Source organism: Neoarius graeffei, chromosome 17 (genome assembly GCF_027579695.1).
Source record: "Neoarius graeffei isolate fNeoGra1 chromosome 17, fNeoGra1.pri, whole genome shotgun sequence".
NCBI classification, from domain to species: Eukaryota; Metazoa; Chordata; class Actinopteri; order Siluriformes; family Ariidae; genus Neoarius; species Neoarius graeffei.
In genome coordinates, this window is record NC_083585.1 from 42,083,145 (window position 1) to 42,101,090 (window position 17,946).

Here is a 17,946-nt window from a genome sequence, read left to right on the forward strand (position 1 = left end):
ATGTAAAACATCTCATCTCATTCTCATCTCATTATCTCTAGCCACTTTATCCTGTTCTACAGGGTCGCAGGCAAGCTGGAACCTATCCCAGCTGACTACGGGCGAAAGGCGGGGTACACCCTGGACAAGTCGCCAGGTCATCACAGGGCTGACACATAGACACAGACAACCATTCACACTCACATTCACACCTACGGTCAATTTAGAGTCACCAGTTAACCTAACCTGCATGTCTTTGGACTGTGGGGGAAACCGGAGCACCCGGAGGAAACCCACGCGGACACGGGGAGAACATGCAAACTCCGCACAGAAAGGCCCTCGTCGGCCACGGGGCTCGAACCCGGACCTTCTTGCTGTGAGGCGACAGCGCTAACCACTACACCACCGTGCCGCCCCACATGTAAAACAGTGAGAGAAAATAGATTGTATGATAAAAGGGAAAGCCATGGCCTAATGGTTAAAGAAGCAGCTTCGGGGCAAAAAGGTTGCCAGTTTGATTCCCTGAACGAGCAGGAATGGCTGAAGTGCCCTTGAGCAAGGCACCTAACCCCCAACTGCCCCCCATAACACATGCTGTACGTCGCTCTGGATAAGAGCGTCTACTAAATGCCATTAATGTAATGTAACGATAAAGAAGTGGTTTCTCCAGGGGGTCAATTAAGCATAGCCAAGGTATTTGTGTGTGTTTTTTGTGTTTTTTTTTTTTCTTTAAACATAGTTCCTTGATTTAAAAAAAATCAGTCATCAAATTCATGATGTTCTTGTGTATATTAGCCTGTTTTGATACGACTACATACATAAATAACATATTGGATGTAACTTGTCCCGTCTGTGAAAAATAATATTTTAGGAATAAAAAGAACTAAAACACACATGTAATGTACAAAATATTTATCACACATATTCAAATAATTTATATGAATTAAATCTCTAGGCTAGTAATGTAATTTATTTTACTGTTAAAAGGTGCATTAGTTAAGATTTTTGGAAAAATAGGTGTTTAAAGGTTATGCGTGTTTACACATGACATCACGTCACTGTTGCTGTGGTGCAAACTGCAGATGGGGGTCATGAAAGACTGTCATGACGTAACTTTTATGCGCACGCTGACATTTGACTGCGTGAAAGCCGAGATGCAACTTTATAAACGTGTAACTTCTCCTCATAATGATTTAAGAGGCTGTGAAGGAGAGTTGTGGGGGGAGTCTGTCTGTCTATAAAACGACTGATGAGACCAGTCTGAATACAAATAAAATTCTGGACCGGATGGCAGATTTTCAAACTGTTCTATTATGAAGTGAGGTAAGGTGGCGATTAAGCAGATCTGTTTAAGAATGTGTTAGAGGTTGTGGTGGTGTTTGTATTTTTATCATCTTGTTCTGAATGTATATTTACAGAGAAAAGCCACCCTGAATGACTTGCATAATGATCTTTATAGTTAGCATGTGATATTTAATGGCATGCAGAATTTATTTTGCAATGAAATTGAGTTTGAATGGCTTTTTTTTTTCCCCCATTCAGTTGGTTAAATTTCATTCAAGTATTGGAACAGCGAAGTCGATTCTTTTGTTTTTGCTGTACGCTGAAGACATTTGGCTTTGAGACCAAAAGAATAATATGGCCGAGAGATCAAAATTTCAACTTTCATTTCCTGATATTTACATCTTGATGTGTTAAACAGCTCAAAACGACTATTTAAGTGACGCCTTTTCATTTTTCCTCCCTAGATAACTGTGAAGGAGTTTAAAGAGCACATCTCTCCCTCAGTGGGAATACCTGTTGACAAACAGAGGCTGATCTACCAGGGACGAGTACTTCAGGATGAGAAAACTCTGGCAGAGTACAGTGAGTGCATTCAGACTCATTTGTTTTGATGGGCCCGTTAGAACTGGTTGTTTTGTACAGTTTGTCCTTAAGGGGCGTTGGGGGGGTTGACAGCAAGAATGAACCAAATTTGGCAGACAGCTAGGGCTGAATATAAAGTACAATATCAGTATAATGATAAATTTCCTCACAGTACACTTTAGTGATATTATGGGTATTATCAGTACTTTTGTAACATTGTTTGACTCCATTACTACTGATGCTCACAAGTCGCTGATTGGAGATTAGAATGTATTTATGTACAGAATGTTCTGTTTTCATGTATAAATAATTGCACATCAGTCCTCTCCTGATATGCAATATTGGATGCACTTTTGTTCTTTTAAACTCTTCTTCGCTTCCAGAGCTCACCTAACTAGTTGTTTATTTGCGTTCTAACATTAGGCCTTTCGTCTAATGAGCTTTTTGATAATATGCAAACCAATAATGTTGTTTTTAAGATGTATTTGTAATGGGATGCGCTGAAGCTAACAGGTACGTAGATGTTGATTACGCAGGACAAATCTTCATTTTCTTTTAATCATGGCATTTCATATGAAAGCAGAATGTTTCTGTTCCTGTGTGCGCAGATGTAAATGGTAAAGTCATTCACCTGGTGGAGCGAGCCCCACCCCAGACGACTCAGTCAGGATCAGGCTCGGGAGGAGTACCCGGGACTTCAGGAGGCTCACAGACTGGAAACGCCGCAACTCCTCAGGCCATGCCTCACGGAGCCACACATGATCGCAATGCTAATAGCTACGTTATGCTTGGTACCCTTAATCTCCCAGTGAACGTCATGGACCCCCAGCAGATTCAGGCATGGACATGGGCTTTCTCTATTGGTCAAATGTAAAGATGCCAGGTGTCTTTTGTGTATCTAGTATACACCATGATATACACACAGCCTGTAAATAGGCTGAGGAAAATAAAGCCATGTTTCCTGCAGACATTTTAGTGGCTGAAATATAATTACTCTGATGAAATTTTAATGTCAGTTATGTACGCCTTTCCTCAGATGTCTATCCAGCAGATAATGGCAGGCCTCGGGGAGGGTGTTAGGAATACACGAGTCAGCAGCAGTAATGGGGTACGAGTGTCATTTAGACATTTAAAATCACAAGTCTCGGTTCAAAGTATTACACAGAAGGATATGAAGGATATGTGTCTTTCTCTGCTAGAACAATGGCTCAGCGAACGTCCATGTCGATATGGATCAGACCCTGCAGAGTGAGCCAAGGCTGCGGCTACTCCTGGCTGAAAACTTATTGCGAGACACCGTTGCCCTGATTCAGAGACTGGAGGTACTGAGGATTTCTGAAGCACATTTCGTATCACACTCAGTGAATGAATAACTATTTGCCAGTGGTCTAGTTGTTAAATATGTCGTTGAACAAATCCTGTCGGTTTGCAAGATTGAGAATAGCAGACTTCTTAAAGGAACAGTCCACCGTACTTCCATAATGAAATATGCTCTTATCTGAATTGAGACGAGCTGCTCTGTACCTCTCCGAGCTTTGCGCGACCTCCCAGTCAGTCAGACGTGCTGTCACTCCTGTTAGCAATGTAGCTAGGCTCAGCATGGCCAATGGTATTTTTGGGGCTGTAGTTAGATGCGACCAAACTCTTCCGCGTTTTTCCTGTTTACATAGGTTTATATGACCAGTGACATGAAACAAGTTCAGTTACACAAATTGAAATGTAGCGATTTTCTATGCTATGGAAAGTCTGCACTATAATGACAGGCGTACTAACACCTTCTGCGCGCTTTGGCAGCGCATTGATACGGAGCTCAGATATCAATGCGCTGCCGAAGCGCGCAGAAGGTGTTAGTACGCCTGTCGTTATAGTGCGGACTTTCCATAGCATAGAAAATCGCTACGTTTCAATTTGTGTAACTGAACATGTTTCATGTCACTGGTCATATAAACCTATGTAAACAGGAAAAACGCGGAAGAGTTTGGTCGCATCTAACTACAGCCCCAAAAATACCATTGGCCATACTGAGCCTAGCTACATTGCTAACAGGAGTGACAGCGCGTCTGACTGACTGGGAGGTCGCGCAAAGCTCGGAGAGGTACGGAGCAGCTCGTCTCAATTCAGATAAGAGCATATTTCATTATGGAAGTACGGTGGACTGTTCCTTTAATTTGCACTCCATATCCGGCCTTGCTGTGTTTATAGGGTCAGCCCGTCGATGGTTCCTCAGCTCAGGATTCTGCACCTCCTCCTCCTTCCTCCACCTCTACACCTTCTCCGTCTGTCCAGCCCATGGACACATCCCCCCCTCCACCTAGCTCACCTCCATCATCCTCTACCTCCACTCAAACTGATAATGCACCTCCTCCGCCGCCTCCTTCAGGCGCCAAGTAAGAATAGACTGTAACTGAATTGGTCAAAACTTGGAAAGTGGAAAATAACTATCACATAATTAGTTCACTCATTTGTGTATTGTTCAAATATTTATTTAGAAATAGGAATGTTATTCCTGTTAATAGTTATTGACTGCTAGTAAAAGTCTGTTGAATGTGTATTTCCTTCTTGTGTTTTTTTTTAATATGCATATTTTCAAAGAAGTGTGAAATCCTACAAAGCCTCATAGCGCCCTCCTGTGGTTCCTTCCATCATTTGATAAAAATGTAATGTTAAAATGAAATTTCGCTGCTGCTATACAGTAACGTGGAGCAAGTAACAAGCAAACTATTGAAGGACTTTCTTCAGTATGACCTTAAATTTGAGTATGTGCAATATGGCAAAAAAAAAAAATCATGATACTTGATTTAGGTTTCAAATCGAGTTAGCATGTACTCTTTCACTAAGACTAAACTAAGCATGCTGTCTTTTTTGCAGACTTTTGGTTCTCGTTCCTGTGAACGTGTCTGAAATGATAGAAACGCATAGTAGTGGTGTTTGAATTGTGTATTCGTGTTCCCATTAGCCACCCCAGCCCTGCAGAACTGGTCGAGATGTTAGGAGAGTTAAGAAGAGTAGAAGAGAGGCTCCAGCCGTTCATCCAAAGAGCTCACTCCATCCTGGAGGCAGCCACCACTGCTGATTATAACAACAATGTATGCAAGTGGTCATCATGACCATCCAGTATACAGTTAAAAATCCTTTTTTTTTTTTTTTCCCCCCCCTTGGCCTGTTAGGTTATTCAGTGAATCTGTTGTTTGCCAAATATCCATTGTATATTTTTCTATATGATTGGATGAAAAAAAGTTCATGTTAAAGCTTGTCACACCCTGGTGTAGTTAAGAATACCCTGCAGTAGATGCTGAAAATGGTGGTTGAGCTTAAGGCAGTATTAAAAGTTTGAGCAAAAAAATATAACACCTACTGTTATATTGTTATTGGGTCAGTGATGTGCTAAAGGAATATTTTTCAGTGCCAGTTCCTCCCCATAGATAAAGTCTTAACACTTGTATAACTGTCTTGCTTATTTCATTAAGTGAATGAGAAAAATGCTTTCTATGCAGACACAAGAGAGAGAGGAGGATCAGCATGTTCTAAACCTGGTGGGAGAAGCTCTTCGGCTCTTAGGAAATGCTCTGGTTGCCCTGAGCGATCTGCGCTGTAATTTGTCCAGTGCTCCTCCCCGTCACCTGCATGTGATCCGGCCCATGTCTCACTACACTTCCTCTGTTCTGCCACCAGGTGGAGTGCATCATATGCCCATACAGGTAAGACCAAGTGTTGAAGCGTTGGCGCTTCTTTTCTAAACAAGAGAAAATCTATCCAGCACTGTGCCTGAAATCACTCACTCGTTCATTACTCCCTACTCACTATATGGGGAATTGCTCTATAGAGGACTATATAGTGAGCTCATTGATAAAATGAAAAAAAAAACACTTTCGGATACTAGTCCGTCGCGCTGGTATTTACGTCATTACTGTTGCACAATTAAAACATGCCAGATCAGTCAGCTGGTGGGTTTTCAAAATAATAAATAAATGCATGTATTTTTGTGATAAATACACATTATACTGAGCGTATTTCCCACATTAATAAATACAAAGTACTTTGTCAGACATGCCAACCATTACGGTTTGCCCGTAATCATTACGGTTTCGGTGGTCCAATTACGCTATTACGACTTTGAAGTCGATTATTACGGTTTTTGCTCATAATTGATATTTTCAAATTTGCCGCCAGAATTCCCACACTTGCGATTTCCCAGTCTCCCGGCAGAGGGTGCTATTACTAGAATGTCAGCCAATGCTTTAGAAACACGGTCTCCATGGGCGGATCTACCAGGGTGGCATAGGAGAAAGCCTTGCCACCCCTGCTGCCACTCCAGTTGGCAGTGACGAATTCAAAGAAAAATTACGGCCAATTTGACATTTACGTACGTGAATTTCCAATGTCCGACTGCGGCGAATGCAGCCAGAGATTGGTTGTTTTGGAAAATTGAGAGGCGCGAAGCGAGGGAGCCAGGAGTCGCGAGGAAAGGAGACACGGGAGGACAGAGGTAAAAGCTGATTAACTATCTATCAAGAAACGAAATTATAATGAATGAACAGTGCTAGCACAGTTGCGATGCTGATTTTGAGAGGATAAAAATCAGGTTGGAGAACGTTATTTAGCTAACTATACATGTAATGCCAAAAAAAAAAAAGTGTGTTTCCGGTAACCCGACCGATCGAGAATTTCCGCGTCGAAATTGCCGACCGTAAAGTTATTACAAATTTCCCTCGATATTTTAGTGTAAGCGGCGTTAGTTTGTCATTTTTTTTTTCAACGCATTCAAGTTGTGAAAGAAATAAGTAAAATGTTTCGCCACTTCTATCAGCCCTCCTGCATAAACATGGAAGCGCACTTGTATACTGAAGGAGGAAGGGAAAACTGAGCCGAGGTGCCATTTTGAATCCTCATTCAAGGCTGTAATGCAAATTGCTTCCTCTTCAGTATACAAGTGCACTTCCATGGCAGGGAAAAACACTACGTTTTGCCACCTATGTAGTCCCCTATTTATACAAATAGGAGTCATTCAGGATTCAGCCATGTTTTTGCTCAGTGTTTTTGCTCAACCCAAGTTCTACAGTGGGCTAGGCTAGCCCGTCTGTTTTTAATGGAAGTAGCCTAGCCTAGGACGTTATTTTCACGTTATTTCTTGATAAGGTGTTTTCACGTTATTACATGAAAATATCATGAAATAACGTGATAATTTCGTATCATGAAATTACGTGATGTTATGTACATGATAAATATATTGTAAAAATGTGATAACTTTAATATCTTTTCACGTAATTACTTGATTCTAAGCCAATTTTTTTGAGTGTGGCAGCAATACGCTTCCGTAGATCATAACTCGAACTCTCGCGGTATTTTTTTTTTATTCGTTTAAAGATTTAAAACACTTTTATTTTATTATGATGTGTGGTATAAAGGATTCTGTGGCAAAATACTATTTTGTAAGATGTTTACTTGTGTTAATTTTTTCGAACAAAATAAAAAAAAAAATTAAGAAAAAAAACTTTTTCCTATCTACCGACCTTATTTTAGTATTTCATGTTACCTGAAACACACTTTTTTTTTTTTTTTTTGGCCTAATGTTAGCTAGGTCTGACATTAGTTTTGTGTAAAATCGGCCACAAAAGTTAATATTGATTCAACGTCTGTCAAGGAAAACATTGCTATTGGCTGAAGCTTATGATTCAAATATTGAGGATCTTAAACATGAGTTACATCAGACGAGGAGAGTACTAGACAGAAAGAAGGGGGAACAGGAGAGTCCTACCACTCCCATGGAGTTCACTGTTTTTGGACCCATACCAAGATGTTTTTTTTTTTTTGTTTGTTTGTTTTTTTTTTTAAGTTGTTCAGGTTGTGTAAAATAGCGGTTGTCTTGCCTGTGAGCAGTGCATCCTGTGAACGAAGTTTTTCATCTCTCAGGCTCATAAAGACTTATTTGCGGTCGACTATGACAGAAAAGAGACTATCAAGTTTGGCTGTATACAGCATTGAATCAAAGCGCACAAAAGCATTAGATCTTGATAAATTTGTGAAGCGTTTTGCTGAGCAACATGGAAATCGCCGCATTCAGCTGTTGTAGGCATGACAAGTTCATGCTATGCTCACTGGTGAGCCTTTACAAAGCGTGAGGAAAAAAACCTATAAAATGTGACACTGGTGTGAATGGTTTAAATCATGCTGAACTTGAAGCAGTGTTGTTATTGTTGTTTTTTAGTGTCTGTTCTTTTGCATATACAGTATAAAACTGTCCAGAAACGGTATAGACCTCATCTGAGAATGTGTGTTCTTCGTGAACAATAAAAGCATGAGATTAAGTTTGTCTGTATGAGTCTGTAAATGGCAGCCCGTGCCCTTTTGTAGTGTGTACATACTATTTGTCATCAAACTGTGATAACTGTGATTAAATTCAGTATATATACGTCTGTAATATGTTGCCACCCCTCAAAAATTCCTGCCCCCCTCTTGCCACCCCATAAATATTTTTCTAGATCCGCCCCTGATGGTCTCTGATTGGTTAACCTCAGCAATTTTATCAAATTTCGACCAATAAGAGCCCCGCGCACATTTTGTACTTTAGAAGAAGCAAAAAATGGCTGATGGTTCAGCCGATCCGTCTGACCCGCCGCCGAAAAAAGCAAGAAAAACGATCGGCAAAACTAAGACCGTGTACCAAAAATTTAAAGAGGAATACAGTACCTTGTATCCAGTTATCACAAAATCAGGAAAATCCGCGAGTCATGCGTTGTGCACCGTATGTAATGTCCATTTTCTCTGTAGCACATTCCGGTGTTTACGATGTCAGACAACACGTAAGTTCTGTCTCGCATCAAACTTTGGCCAAATCTGGAAGTGCTAACCGGACGATCACCTCGATGTTCGTTGATCGATCCTCAATTGACAGCGTGACAAAAGCTGAAGTTTTATTCACAAATTTTCTCGTGGAACACAACCTGCCAATCGCCGCAGCTGATCACAGTGGGCCTCTCGTTAAACCCATGTTTCCCGACTCCAAAATCGCTTCCAAGGTAAGTCTGTAGATCTCTAGTCTATTATGTGATCAAGTTATGGAATAGTAAATCAGTTGTTAGCGACTCGTATTTTCGTTGCTTTAGCAAAATTCTTAGTATTTGCCTACAACTTACAGGATGTATGAATATTAAAAAAAGTTGATAAAATCACGTTTTTAATTTTTTTGTGTGTAAATTGTTGAAAATTAATCAAATATCTCTCTCTCTCTCTCTCTCTCTCTCTCTCTCTCTCTCTCTCTCCACACATGCAAACTCCTCACCTTTCAGCGAAATTCGCCGTTTTGGTCCCAAAATAGGTCACTTGTGTGAATCGTGTAGATCCGAAGAGTTTTTTTGGGGGGGGGTAGGCAGGCTACAACGCTATTGTTGCAAAACATTTCACTTACAAGGTTACAGCCAATCAAGATAAACAGTTACTAACACGCTTCTTTTCCATTGGAGTTCTGATCAGCTGGTGCACAACCCACTGCTGGTTGCCAGTCCTCGCTTACGAATATTCCACAGATTCAGACCGCAAAGTCACCTTTTTATAGAGAGATCTGGCAACCTCATCTCGCGACTGAATCTGAATACCAATGGAACAGTTTCCAGCGCGCTCAGGGGTGAATAACCATGGGCGGATCTACCGGGGTGGCATATGCCACTCTAAAAGAAAGCCTTGCCACCCCTGCTGCTACCCCAGTTGGCAGCGACGAATTCAAAGAAAAATTACGGCCAATTTGACATTTACGTGCGCGAATTTCCAATGTCCGACTGTGGCGAATGCAGCACGAGATAACGCCAGAGATTGGTTGTTTTGGAAAATTGAGAGGCGCGAAGCGAGGGAGCCAGGAGTCGCGAGGAAAGGAGACACGGGAGGAAAGAGGTAAAAGCTGATTAACTATCTATCAAAAAATGAAATTATAATGAATGAACAGTGCTAGCATAGTTGCGATGCTGATTTTGAGAGGATAAAAATCAGGTTGGAGAAGGTTATTTAGCTAACTATACATGTAAGGCAAAAAAAAAAAGTGTGTTTCCGGTAACCCGACCGATCGAGAATTTCCGCGTCGAAATTGCCGACCGTAAAGTTTTTATTACAAATTTCCCTCGATATTTTAGTGTAAGTGGCGTTAGTTTGTCATAATTTTTTGTTTCAACGCATTCAAGTTGTGAAAGAAACGATAAAAAGTAAAATGTTTTGCCACTTCTATCAGCCCTCCTGGCTGTAATGCAAATTGCTTCCTCTTCAGTATACAAGTGCACTTCCATGGCAGGGAAAAACACTACATTTTGCCGCCTATGTAGTCCCCTATTTATACAAATAGGAGTCATTCAGGATTCAGCCATGTTTTTGCTCCGTGTTTTTGCTCGACCCAAGTTCTACAGTAGGCTAGGCGAGGCCGTCTGCTTTTAATGGAAGTAGCCTAGCCTAGGACGTTAAACCATATTTTCACCTTATTTCTTGATAAGGTGTTTTCACATTATCACATGAAAATATCATGAAATAACCTGATAATTTCGTATCATGAAATTACGTGATATGTTATTACATGATAAATATATTGTAAAAACGTGATAACTCTGTTAACAATATCTTTTCACGTAATTACTTGAGTCTAAGCCAATTTTTTTTTTTTTTGAGTGTGGCAGCAATACGCTTCCGCAGATCATAACTCGAACTCTTGCGATATTTTTTTTTATTCGTTTAAAGATTTAAAACACTTATTTTATTATGATGTGTGGTATAAAGGATTCTGTGCCAAAATGCTATTTTGTAAGATGTTTACTTGTGTTAATTTTTTCGAACAAAATAAAACAAATTAAGAAAAAAAATTTCCTACCTACCGACCTTATTTTAGTATTTCATGTTACCTGAAACACACTTTTTTTTTTTTGGCCTAATGTTAGCTAGGTCTGACATTAGTTTTGTGTAAAGTCAGCCACAAAAGTTAATATTGATTCACCGTCTGTCAAGGAAAACGTTGCTATTGGCTGAAGCTTATGATTCAAATATTGAGGATCTTAAACATGAGTTACATCAGACGAGGAGAGTACTAGACAGAAAAAAGGGGGAACAGGAGAGTCCTACCACTCTCATGGAGTTCACTGTTTTTGGACCCATACCAAGATGATGATGTTTTTTTTTTTGAGTTGTTCAGGTTGTGTAAAATAGCGGTTGTCTTGCCTGTGAGCAGTGCATCCTGTGAACGAAGTTTTTCATCTCTCAGGCTCATAAAGACTTATTTGCGGTTGACTATGACAGAAAAGAGACTATCAAGTTTGGCTGTACTCAGCATTGAATCAAAGCGCACAAAAGCATTAGATCTTGATAAATTTGTGAAGCATTTTGCTGAGCAACGTGGAAATCGCCGCATTCAGCTGTTGTAGGCATGACAAGTTCATGCTATGCTCACTGGTGAGCCTTTACAAAGCGTGAGGAAAAAAAAAACTATAAAATGTGACACTGGTGTAAATGGTTTAAATCATGCTGAACTTGAAGCAGTGTTGTTATTGTTGTTTTTTAGTGTCTGTTCTTTTGCATATACAGTATAAAACTGTCCAGAAACGGTATAGACCTCATCTGAGAATGTGTGTTCTTCATGAACAATAAAGGCATGAGATTAAGTTTATCTGTATGAGTTTGTAAATGGCAGTCTGTGCCCTTTTGTAGTGTGTACATACTATTTGTCGTCAAACTGTGATTAAATTCAGTATATATACATGTCTGTAATACGTTGCCACCCCTCAAAAATTCCTGCCCCCCTCTTGCCACCCCATAAATATTTTTCTAGATCCGCCCCTGATTTCACATAGGTGATGTCTTTAAGAAAATTGACAGACAGGGATTGGCCAGGTGTGTCCTCTGGGGTAGGTCTGTTAGATAGCACAGGCAGTAATATATACCTTTTTGTAAATAGCCCACTGTGTTGTACACAGGGGTGAAAATTAACTTCACAAAATATCAAACTTTACCGGCCACTGACAAATAAATGGTACAATTTACCGGCCACTCAACAGTAACTTATTAAGACATGTTTATGGAAAGTTATTTTGTACTGTATTAAATTCAAGATGTCACTGGTTGCAATTTTTTTTGTAACGTAGACTACGAAATGTACTTTTGCGCACGTGCCGTGTCCCCGTGCATCCTTCTCACCTTTTTCACCCCTGACCAGTTTGCATGCCTGCTCTCTCTCTTTCTCTCTCTCTCTCTCTCTCTCTCTCTCTCTCTCTCTATATATATATATATATATATATATATATATATATATATATATATATATATATATATATGGTGCACCCCCCCCTTTGGAATCCCCCCATGCACGCTCTGCGTGCATTATGTCTGCTGTTGGCAGACATGGACAAATATCTCAAAACAACCATTACAGTTTGCTATCATACAGGGTTGGCATGTCTACTTTGTGTCTGCTGCATCTTTCAGTTCATTTAAATCAAGGCTGAATACTTTCTTCTTTGCTGATGCCTTTTATTAAATCAAATTTGAAGCTTTTGATTTCTTTCAGCGCGACTGCAGTGCTTGATGAGATATATTGCTTGGTTAGTGACCATCAGTTGTACACTACTTTTCGTGTCGCCTTGTGGGATACTTTGAGTGCACTATATAGGGTATAATAATGCTTACTATACATTCGGACAGCACTACAAAATGGCAACCTCACTATATAGTGAGTAAGGAGTGATTTCGGACACGGCAGGATTCTGATAGCCCCTGAAAGAAGTAAATGAATTAATAGGTAAAAGTGCATGTGTTTTGAAATCTGTGCTTTTTAGTGTTGCTACTAGGTCACTACAAAATTTTACGTATTTGTCCCACTATGATAGTAAAATTCTTTCATAGACAAATACTACTGTGTATCAAGTAGTTTATTTTTTTGCTTACATATGCATATACCTCATACAAAAGCTGAAAATAAATTTGAAGCAGAATGCATGTAGTATTGACTTTGTGGCCACTGTGGTAGTGGTTCACTTTCAGAACTTTTCTTGCAGTATGCTGTATGTTCAGACAGATTATCACTGTTGTACTAATAATGAAGTCAGTAGTGAGCTGTCCATGCAGATATTGATGGAAAGTTTACTTTTTATATCTGGAAAAACCTTGTTGTGTATGTGTGTCTGTTAATAAAGCATAAATCCTGATGTTTGAGTATAATTTGCCATTTTATTAATGAATATAATTGCTTGATTTATATATGCTTGATTTATATATTCTTATAGGTTAATTTGGGGACCACAGTGACCATGTCAGCTAATGGCAGACCACAGGCTGAGAGTCCCCCTCAACCTGCTGACCAATCCGAGCAACAAGGGCATGGACAAATGCCCACCCCACAGCCAGGTATGGCCAATCAGCAGACTGGACAGCCAGGGCCCAGGGTGATACGTATAAGCCATCAAACTATGGAGCCAGTGGTGATGATGCAGATTAACATTGATGGTGGGTCTTTCGTGTGAGTGGGCATGTAGGTTTGTGTATGTACTTGCACATATGTACTTGTACATACAGTATGTGCATGCCTGCACGTGCGTTCTCTCTCTCTCTCTCACACACACACACACACACACACACACACACACACGTGCATGCGTGTGCGTGCACCCTTTAAAATATAAATCTAATTTTGTTTCAGATAATGGAAGCAATGCTCAGGCCCCTGGACAACAGAATGCTGCTGGTACTGGACAGCCTGGTAAGAGATGAACACTTCTCACAACTGCATATGGGTTTTTGTTTGTTTTTTTAAATTAGTGTTTGTTTTTAAACTATAGCTTTACAAAGTTTCTGCATCTTATGATTTTTGTTTGTCTGTATTTCTATACCAGGCACGACTCCTATACAGATACCTGGTTTACCTCCAGAATTTATGCAAGCCATTGTAAATCAAGTTACTCAACAAGCTATGGCCATGGCAAATGCTGCTTCTGCTGCTGGTCAACATGGACAGCAAACCCCAAGCCCAGCTGGCACAGGCCCCGCCCATGCCGATACAGGCCCCGCCCCAGGTGGCACAGGCCCCGCCCCAGGTGGCACAGGCCCCGCCCCTGCCGGCACAGGCCCCGCCCCAGGTGGCACAGGCCCCGCCCCTGCCGGCACAGGCCCCGCCCCTGCCGGCACAGGCCCCGCCCCTGCCGGCACAGGCCCCGCCCCTGCCGGCACAGGCCCCGCCCCTGCCGGCACAGGCCCCGCCCCTGCCAGTACAGGCCCCGCCCCTGCCAGTACAGGCCCCGCCCCTGCCAGTACAGGCCCCGCCCCTGCCAGTACAGGCCCCGCCCCTGCCGGCACAGGCCCCACTCCCCCTCCTTTTCCCCCTCACCCACATCAAGCTAGGTTTGTATTCACCTTGCCTTCCTTTCCTCACCGCATGGCAAATCCTTCCTTCACCACCAGAGGAACCACCATCAATCTGCGAACTGCTGTTCCTCCTACGATGGGCCAGCATCCAGGCCAGGTTAGCGCCTTAACATTCAGTTTATCATGGAGAACAGTTACAAACCTGTAGTAACCATCAAAGAGGCTCTAAAAAGAGAACTATTTCTACTAGTTTGTTTTTACAGTTCATATACTGGTTAATTTTTTTCACTATATATAATTTTTTTTTTTTTTTCCCGTACAGGCTACACCCATTAATCCAGCTGCTATTAATCAAATGATTAGTGGAATGATGGGACAGCTCTTGACAGGGGTTTCTGGCCAGATGAGTATGTTTGCAATGTACCGTTCTCTACTTTCAGACAAAACTGTACAAGGGAGAGTGGGGAGACTTGGGACAAGTTTTCAGCTTTTATAGATTGTGTGAACAACTTTGCAGGTGGCGTCACATGCATATTGCATTAGAGAGTATGTACTATACCTGTTTACCACAACATTAGTTCCTCAGCTTGTCATGCTGGTGCATCTCAAGCAATTAGAATATTGTGAAAAAGTGCAGTATTTTTCATCAGTGATTCAAAAAAGTGAAAATGTAATCTATTTTAGACTTATTACATGTAAACTAAAATGTTTAAAATATTTTTCTATTTTAATTTTGATAATTATGGCCAGAGACACAAAAAAAATCTCAAAATATGAGAGTATTTCATTTTGAGTTTGGGTAAAACAGTATAAGTACTGTGCATCTCTCAGTCTAGTTCAGCACTCACAATCATGGGGAAGACTGCTGACTTGACGCTTGTCCAGAAGATGATCATCGACACCCTGCACAAGGAGGGTAAATCACAGAAGGTCATTTCTGAAAAGGTTGGCTGGAAAAGGTGCACAAGCAACAGGCATGACTGCAGCCTTGAGTGGATTGTCAAGAAAAGTTGATTCAAGAACTTGGGAGAGCTTCACAAGGAGTGGACTGAGGCTGGTGTCAGTGTATCAAGAGCCACCATGCACAACCTTCTTCAGGAAAGTGGCTACAACTGTCGCATTCCTAATATCAATCCACTTCTGAACCAGAGACAACGTCAGAAGCATCTTACCTGGGCTAAGGAGAAAAAGAGCTGGACTGTTGCTCAGTGGCCCAAACTCCTCTTTTCAGATGAAGGTAAATTTTACACTTCATTTGGAAATGAAGGTTTGAGAGTCTGGAGGAAGAGTGGAGAGGCACAGAATCCAAGGTGTTTGAAGTCCAGTGTGAAGTTTCTGCAGTCTGTGATGATTCGGAATGCCAGATCATCTGCTGGTGTTGGTCCACTGTGTCCAAAGTCAACGCAGCCATTGACCAGGAGATTTTAGAGCACTTCATGCTTCCATCTGCTGACGAGCTTTATGGAGATGCTGATTTTCTTTTCCAGCAGGACTTAGCACCTGCCCACAGTGCCAAAACTACTACCAAATGGTTTGCTGACCATGATATTACTGTGCTTGATTGGCCAGCCAACTCATCTGGCCTGAACCCCATAGAGAATCTCTGGGGTATTGGCAAGAAGACAATGAGAACAACATCCAATCCAAAAATACAGATAAGCTGAAGGCTGTTATCAAACAACCTGGGCTTCAATAACACCTCAGCAGTGCCACAGGCTGATCGCCTCCATGCCACATTGATGCAGTACTTCGTGATAAAGGAGCCCCAACCAAGTATTGAGTGTATAAATGGACATACTTTTTAGAAGTTGGACATTTCTGTATTGTAAATCCTTTTTTTGATTGATGTTAGGAAATAGTCTAATAATTTAAGATGCTGGATTTCTGATTTTCATGAGCTGTAAGCCGTAGTCATCAAAACTAAAACAAAAAAAGACCTGAAATATTTCACTTTACGTGTAATGAACATAGAATATATGAAAGTTTACCTTTTTGAATTAAATTACAAAAAAAAAAACTTGTTTATAATATTCTGATTGTTTGAGATGCACTAGTGTATATACTGGCCTTCAGTCTTCACTTTTCCTGTCATTCATTTTTTTGTAGGGAAAATATGGGACATGGTGGGGAGACATGGAACAAAAGTAAAATACTGAGGCCTACATGTTTGTTTAATTTTTATTTATTATCAAAACTTGTAACATATGAATTGTACGAACACACGATATTGGTACAGCTGTAGAAAACTGTCCATTTACCCAAAACCTGACTTGACAAAACAGTTCCATTCTCAAGAAGGAATGAAATAAGCTTAATCCTTATGCAGGTACATGCACACATTTTTCACAAAAATGCTTAAGCAATTTTATGTTTATAAACCACGAGGGGGAAAAAAAAACCCTGTAACATGAACTGTCCCAATTCTTTTTTTTTTTTGGGGGGGGGGGTAGATCCTTAAATGTTTTTCCCCGGAAAAGTTTAATAGTTTTTAAGTTTAATAAATACTATATATCTGGTAACTCTAGGCTACATACTTTAATTCCTAACAAATCCTGAATTCATCAGCCTACATTACACCATAAAATGGAGGTGGGTTGCGAAGTGGAAAATACAAGTTTTGGTTGACAAAAATCTTGAACTCCAAAGACCTGATTGCAATGTCCAGCTTCGTGGCTCCAAAGGACGAAGCTGGACGAAGCTTCGTTGCTCAACATCTAACTTCTGATGTAATCTAAAATGTGACTGGCTGAAATTAATTTATGGAAATACAAACTGTCCCAGGTCTCCCCTGTCACAAGTCTCCCCACTTTCCCGGACAGACAACTTTTGCAAAATGCATTAATACGTCGTCTTTTTTTCTATTTCTACAGCCAGTGAGACCACTACCTCTTCCTCATCCTCGCCCTCCAGCTCCTCTTATACATTCTCATTTTCCACCTCATCTTCCTCTACATCCTCTTCCTCATCATCAACCTTTCCCCGAATGTCTGAATCTACCACCAGTGCCTCAGGACCCACACACTCAACAAGCACCACTGCAAGTACTGCTCCCCAGTCTGGACCACCCCCTGCACCTGCTCAGGGGCCTCCCCAAATGGGCAACTTGGACCAGCTTCTAGGCTCTGTCCTCGGAGGGGTGGCTGCTGCTGGCCAGGCTCCAGGAGCAAATCCTTCTGTGACTGTGACAATGCCAGGAATACCTGCCTTTATTCAGGGAGTCACTGACTTCATACAGGTCAGAAAGCTATTCAGTACTAAACATTTTTACCTAAGTAGGCGTTAGTCTCTGGCAGTTTGGCAACCAGTGATGTCAACGAAAGGAAGTAAAATTTACATTTCTAGCATTCAGCAGATGCTTTTATCCAGAGTGATGTAGAAGTGCTTTGTAGTCTCCATCAAATAACGTTCTTCATGCTAGTAAAATGGGTCAGGGTTTAAGAATCTCACCAAAACCAGATTGCTGATTAAGTTAAAGGAGAACTGAAGTCATTTTTAAACTTGCTTTATTTCTTAATTAACGTGTTATTCAATTACGTTTTCGGTTTTAGTAACCTTATATCGTGACTCGTATTGGCAACTAATTGCAATTAAATATTATACTTATCGGCCTGTTCGGTTTTTCGCCATGTTGAATTTAGTTTGTTTGGTCCACAGCAGGCGTCGCTTATCTGCGAGATCTTCACAACACTTGTGCGAGACTTCGAAGCGTGATCAGCCAGGTGTCAGTGCCGCCATTTTGAAAACTGTTTTCCAAACAAAATATTGCACAAAAACGAGTTTAAA

The 17,946-nt window shown here is 41.0% G+C and overlaps 1 protein-coding gene across 1 annotated transcript in view; it reads left to right on the forward strand.

Moving 5' to 3' along the window:
- The window catches only part of bag6 (BCL2 associated athanogene 6), a 41,207-nt gene that overhangs the window by 1,247 nt on the left and 22,014 nt on the right, over nucleotides 1-17,946 (forward strand). Inside the window, exons 3-14 of the mRNA XM_060944239.1 lie at nucleotides 1,728-1,845; nucleotides 2,454-2,683; nucleotides 2,882-2,953; nucleotides 3,045-3,167; nucleotides 4,048-4,232; nucleotides 4,802-4,931; nucleotides 5,340-5,543; nucleotides 13,089-13,308; nucleotides 13,502-13,561; nucleotides 13,695-14,320; nucleotides 14,486-14,570; nucleotides 17,034-17,398. Of these exons, the coding sequence (XP_060800222.1) occupies nucleotides 1,728-1,845; nucleotides 2,454-2,683; nucleotides 2,882-2,953; nucleotides 3,045-3,167; nucleotides 4,048-4,232; nucleotides 4,802-4,931; nucleotides 5,340-5,543; nucleotides 13,089-13,308; nucleotides 13,502-13,561; nucleotides 13,695-14,320; nucleotides 14,486-14,570; nucleotides 17,034-17,398 (2,418 nt within the window). The remainder of the gene's footprint in view (nucleotides 1-1,727; nucleotides 1,846-2,453; nucleotides 2,684-2,881; nucleotides 2,954-3,044; nucleotides 3,168-4,047; nucleotides 4,233-4,801; nucleotides 4,932-5,339; nucleotides 5,544-13,088; nucleotides 13,309-13,501; nucleotides 13,562-13,694; nucleotides 14,321-14,485; nucleotides 14,571-17,033; nucleotides 17,399-17,946) is intronic.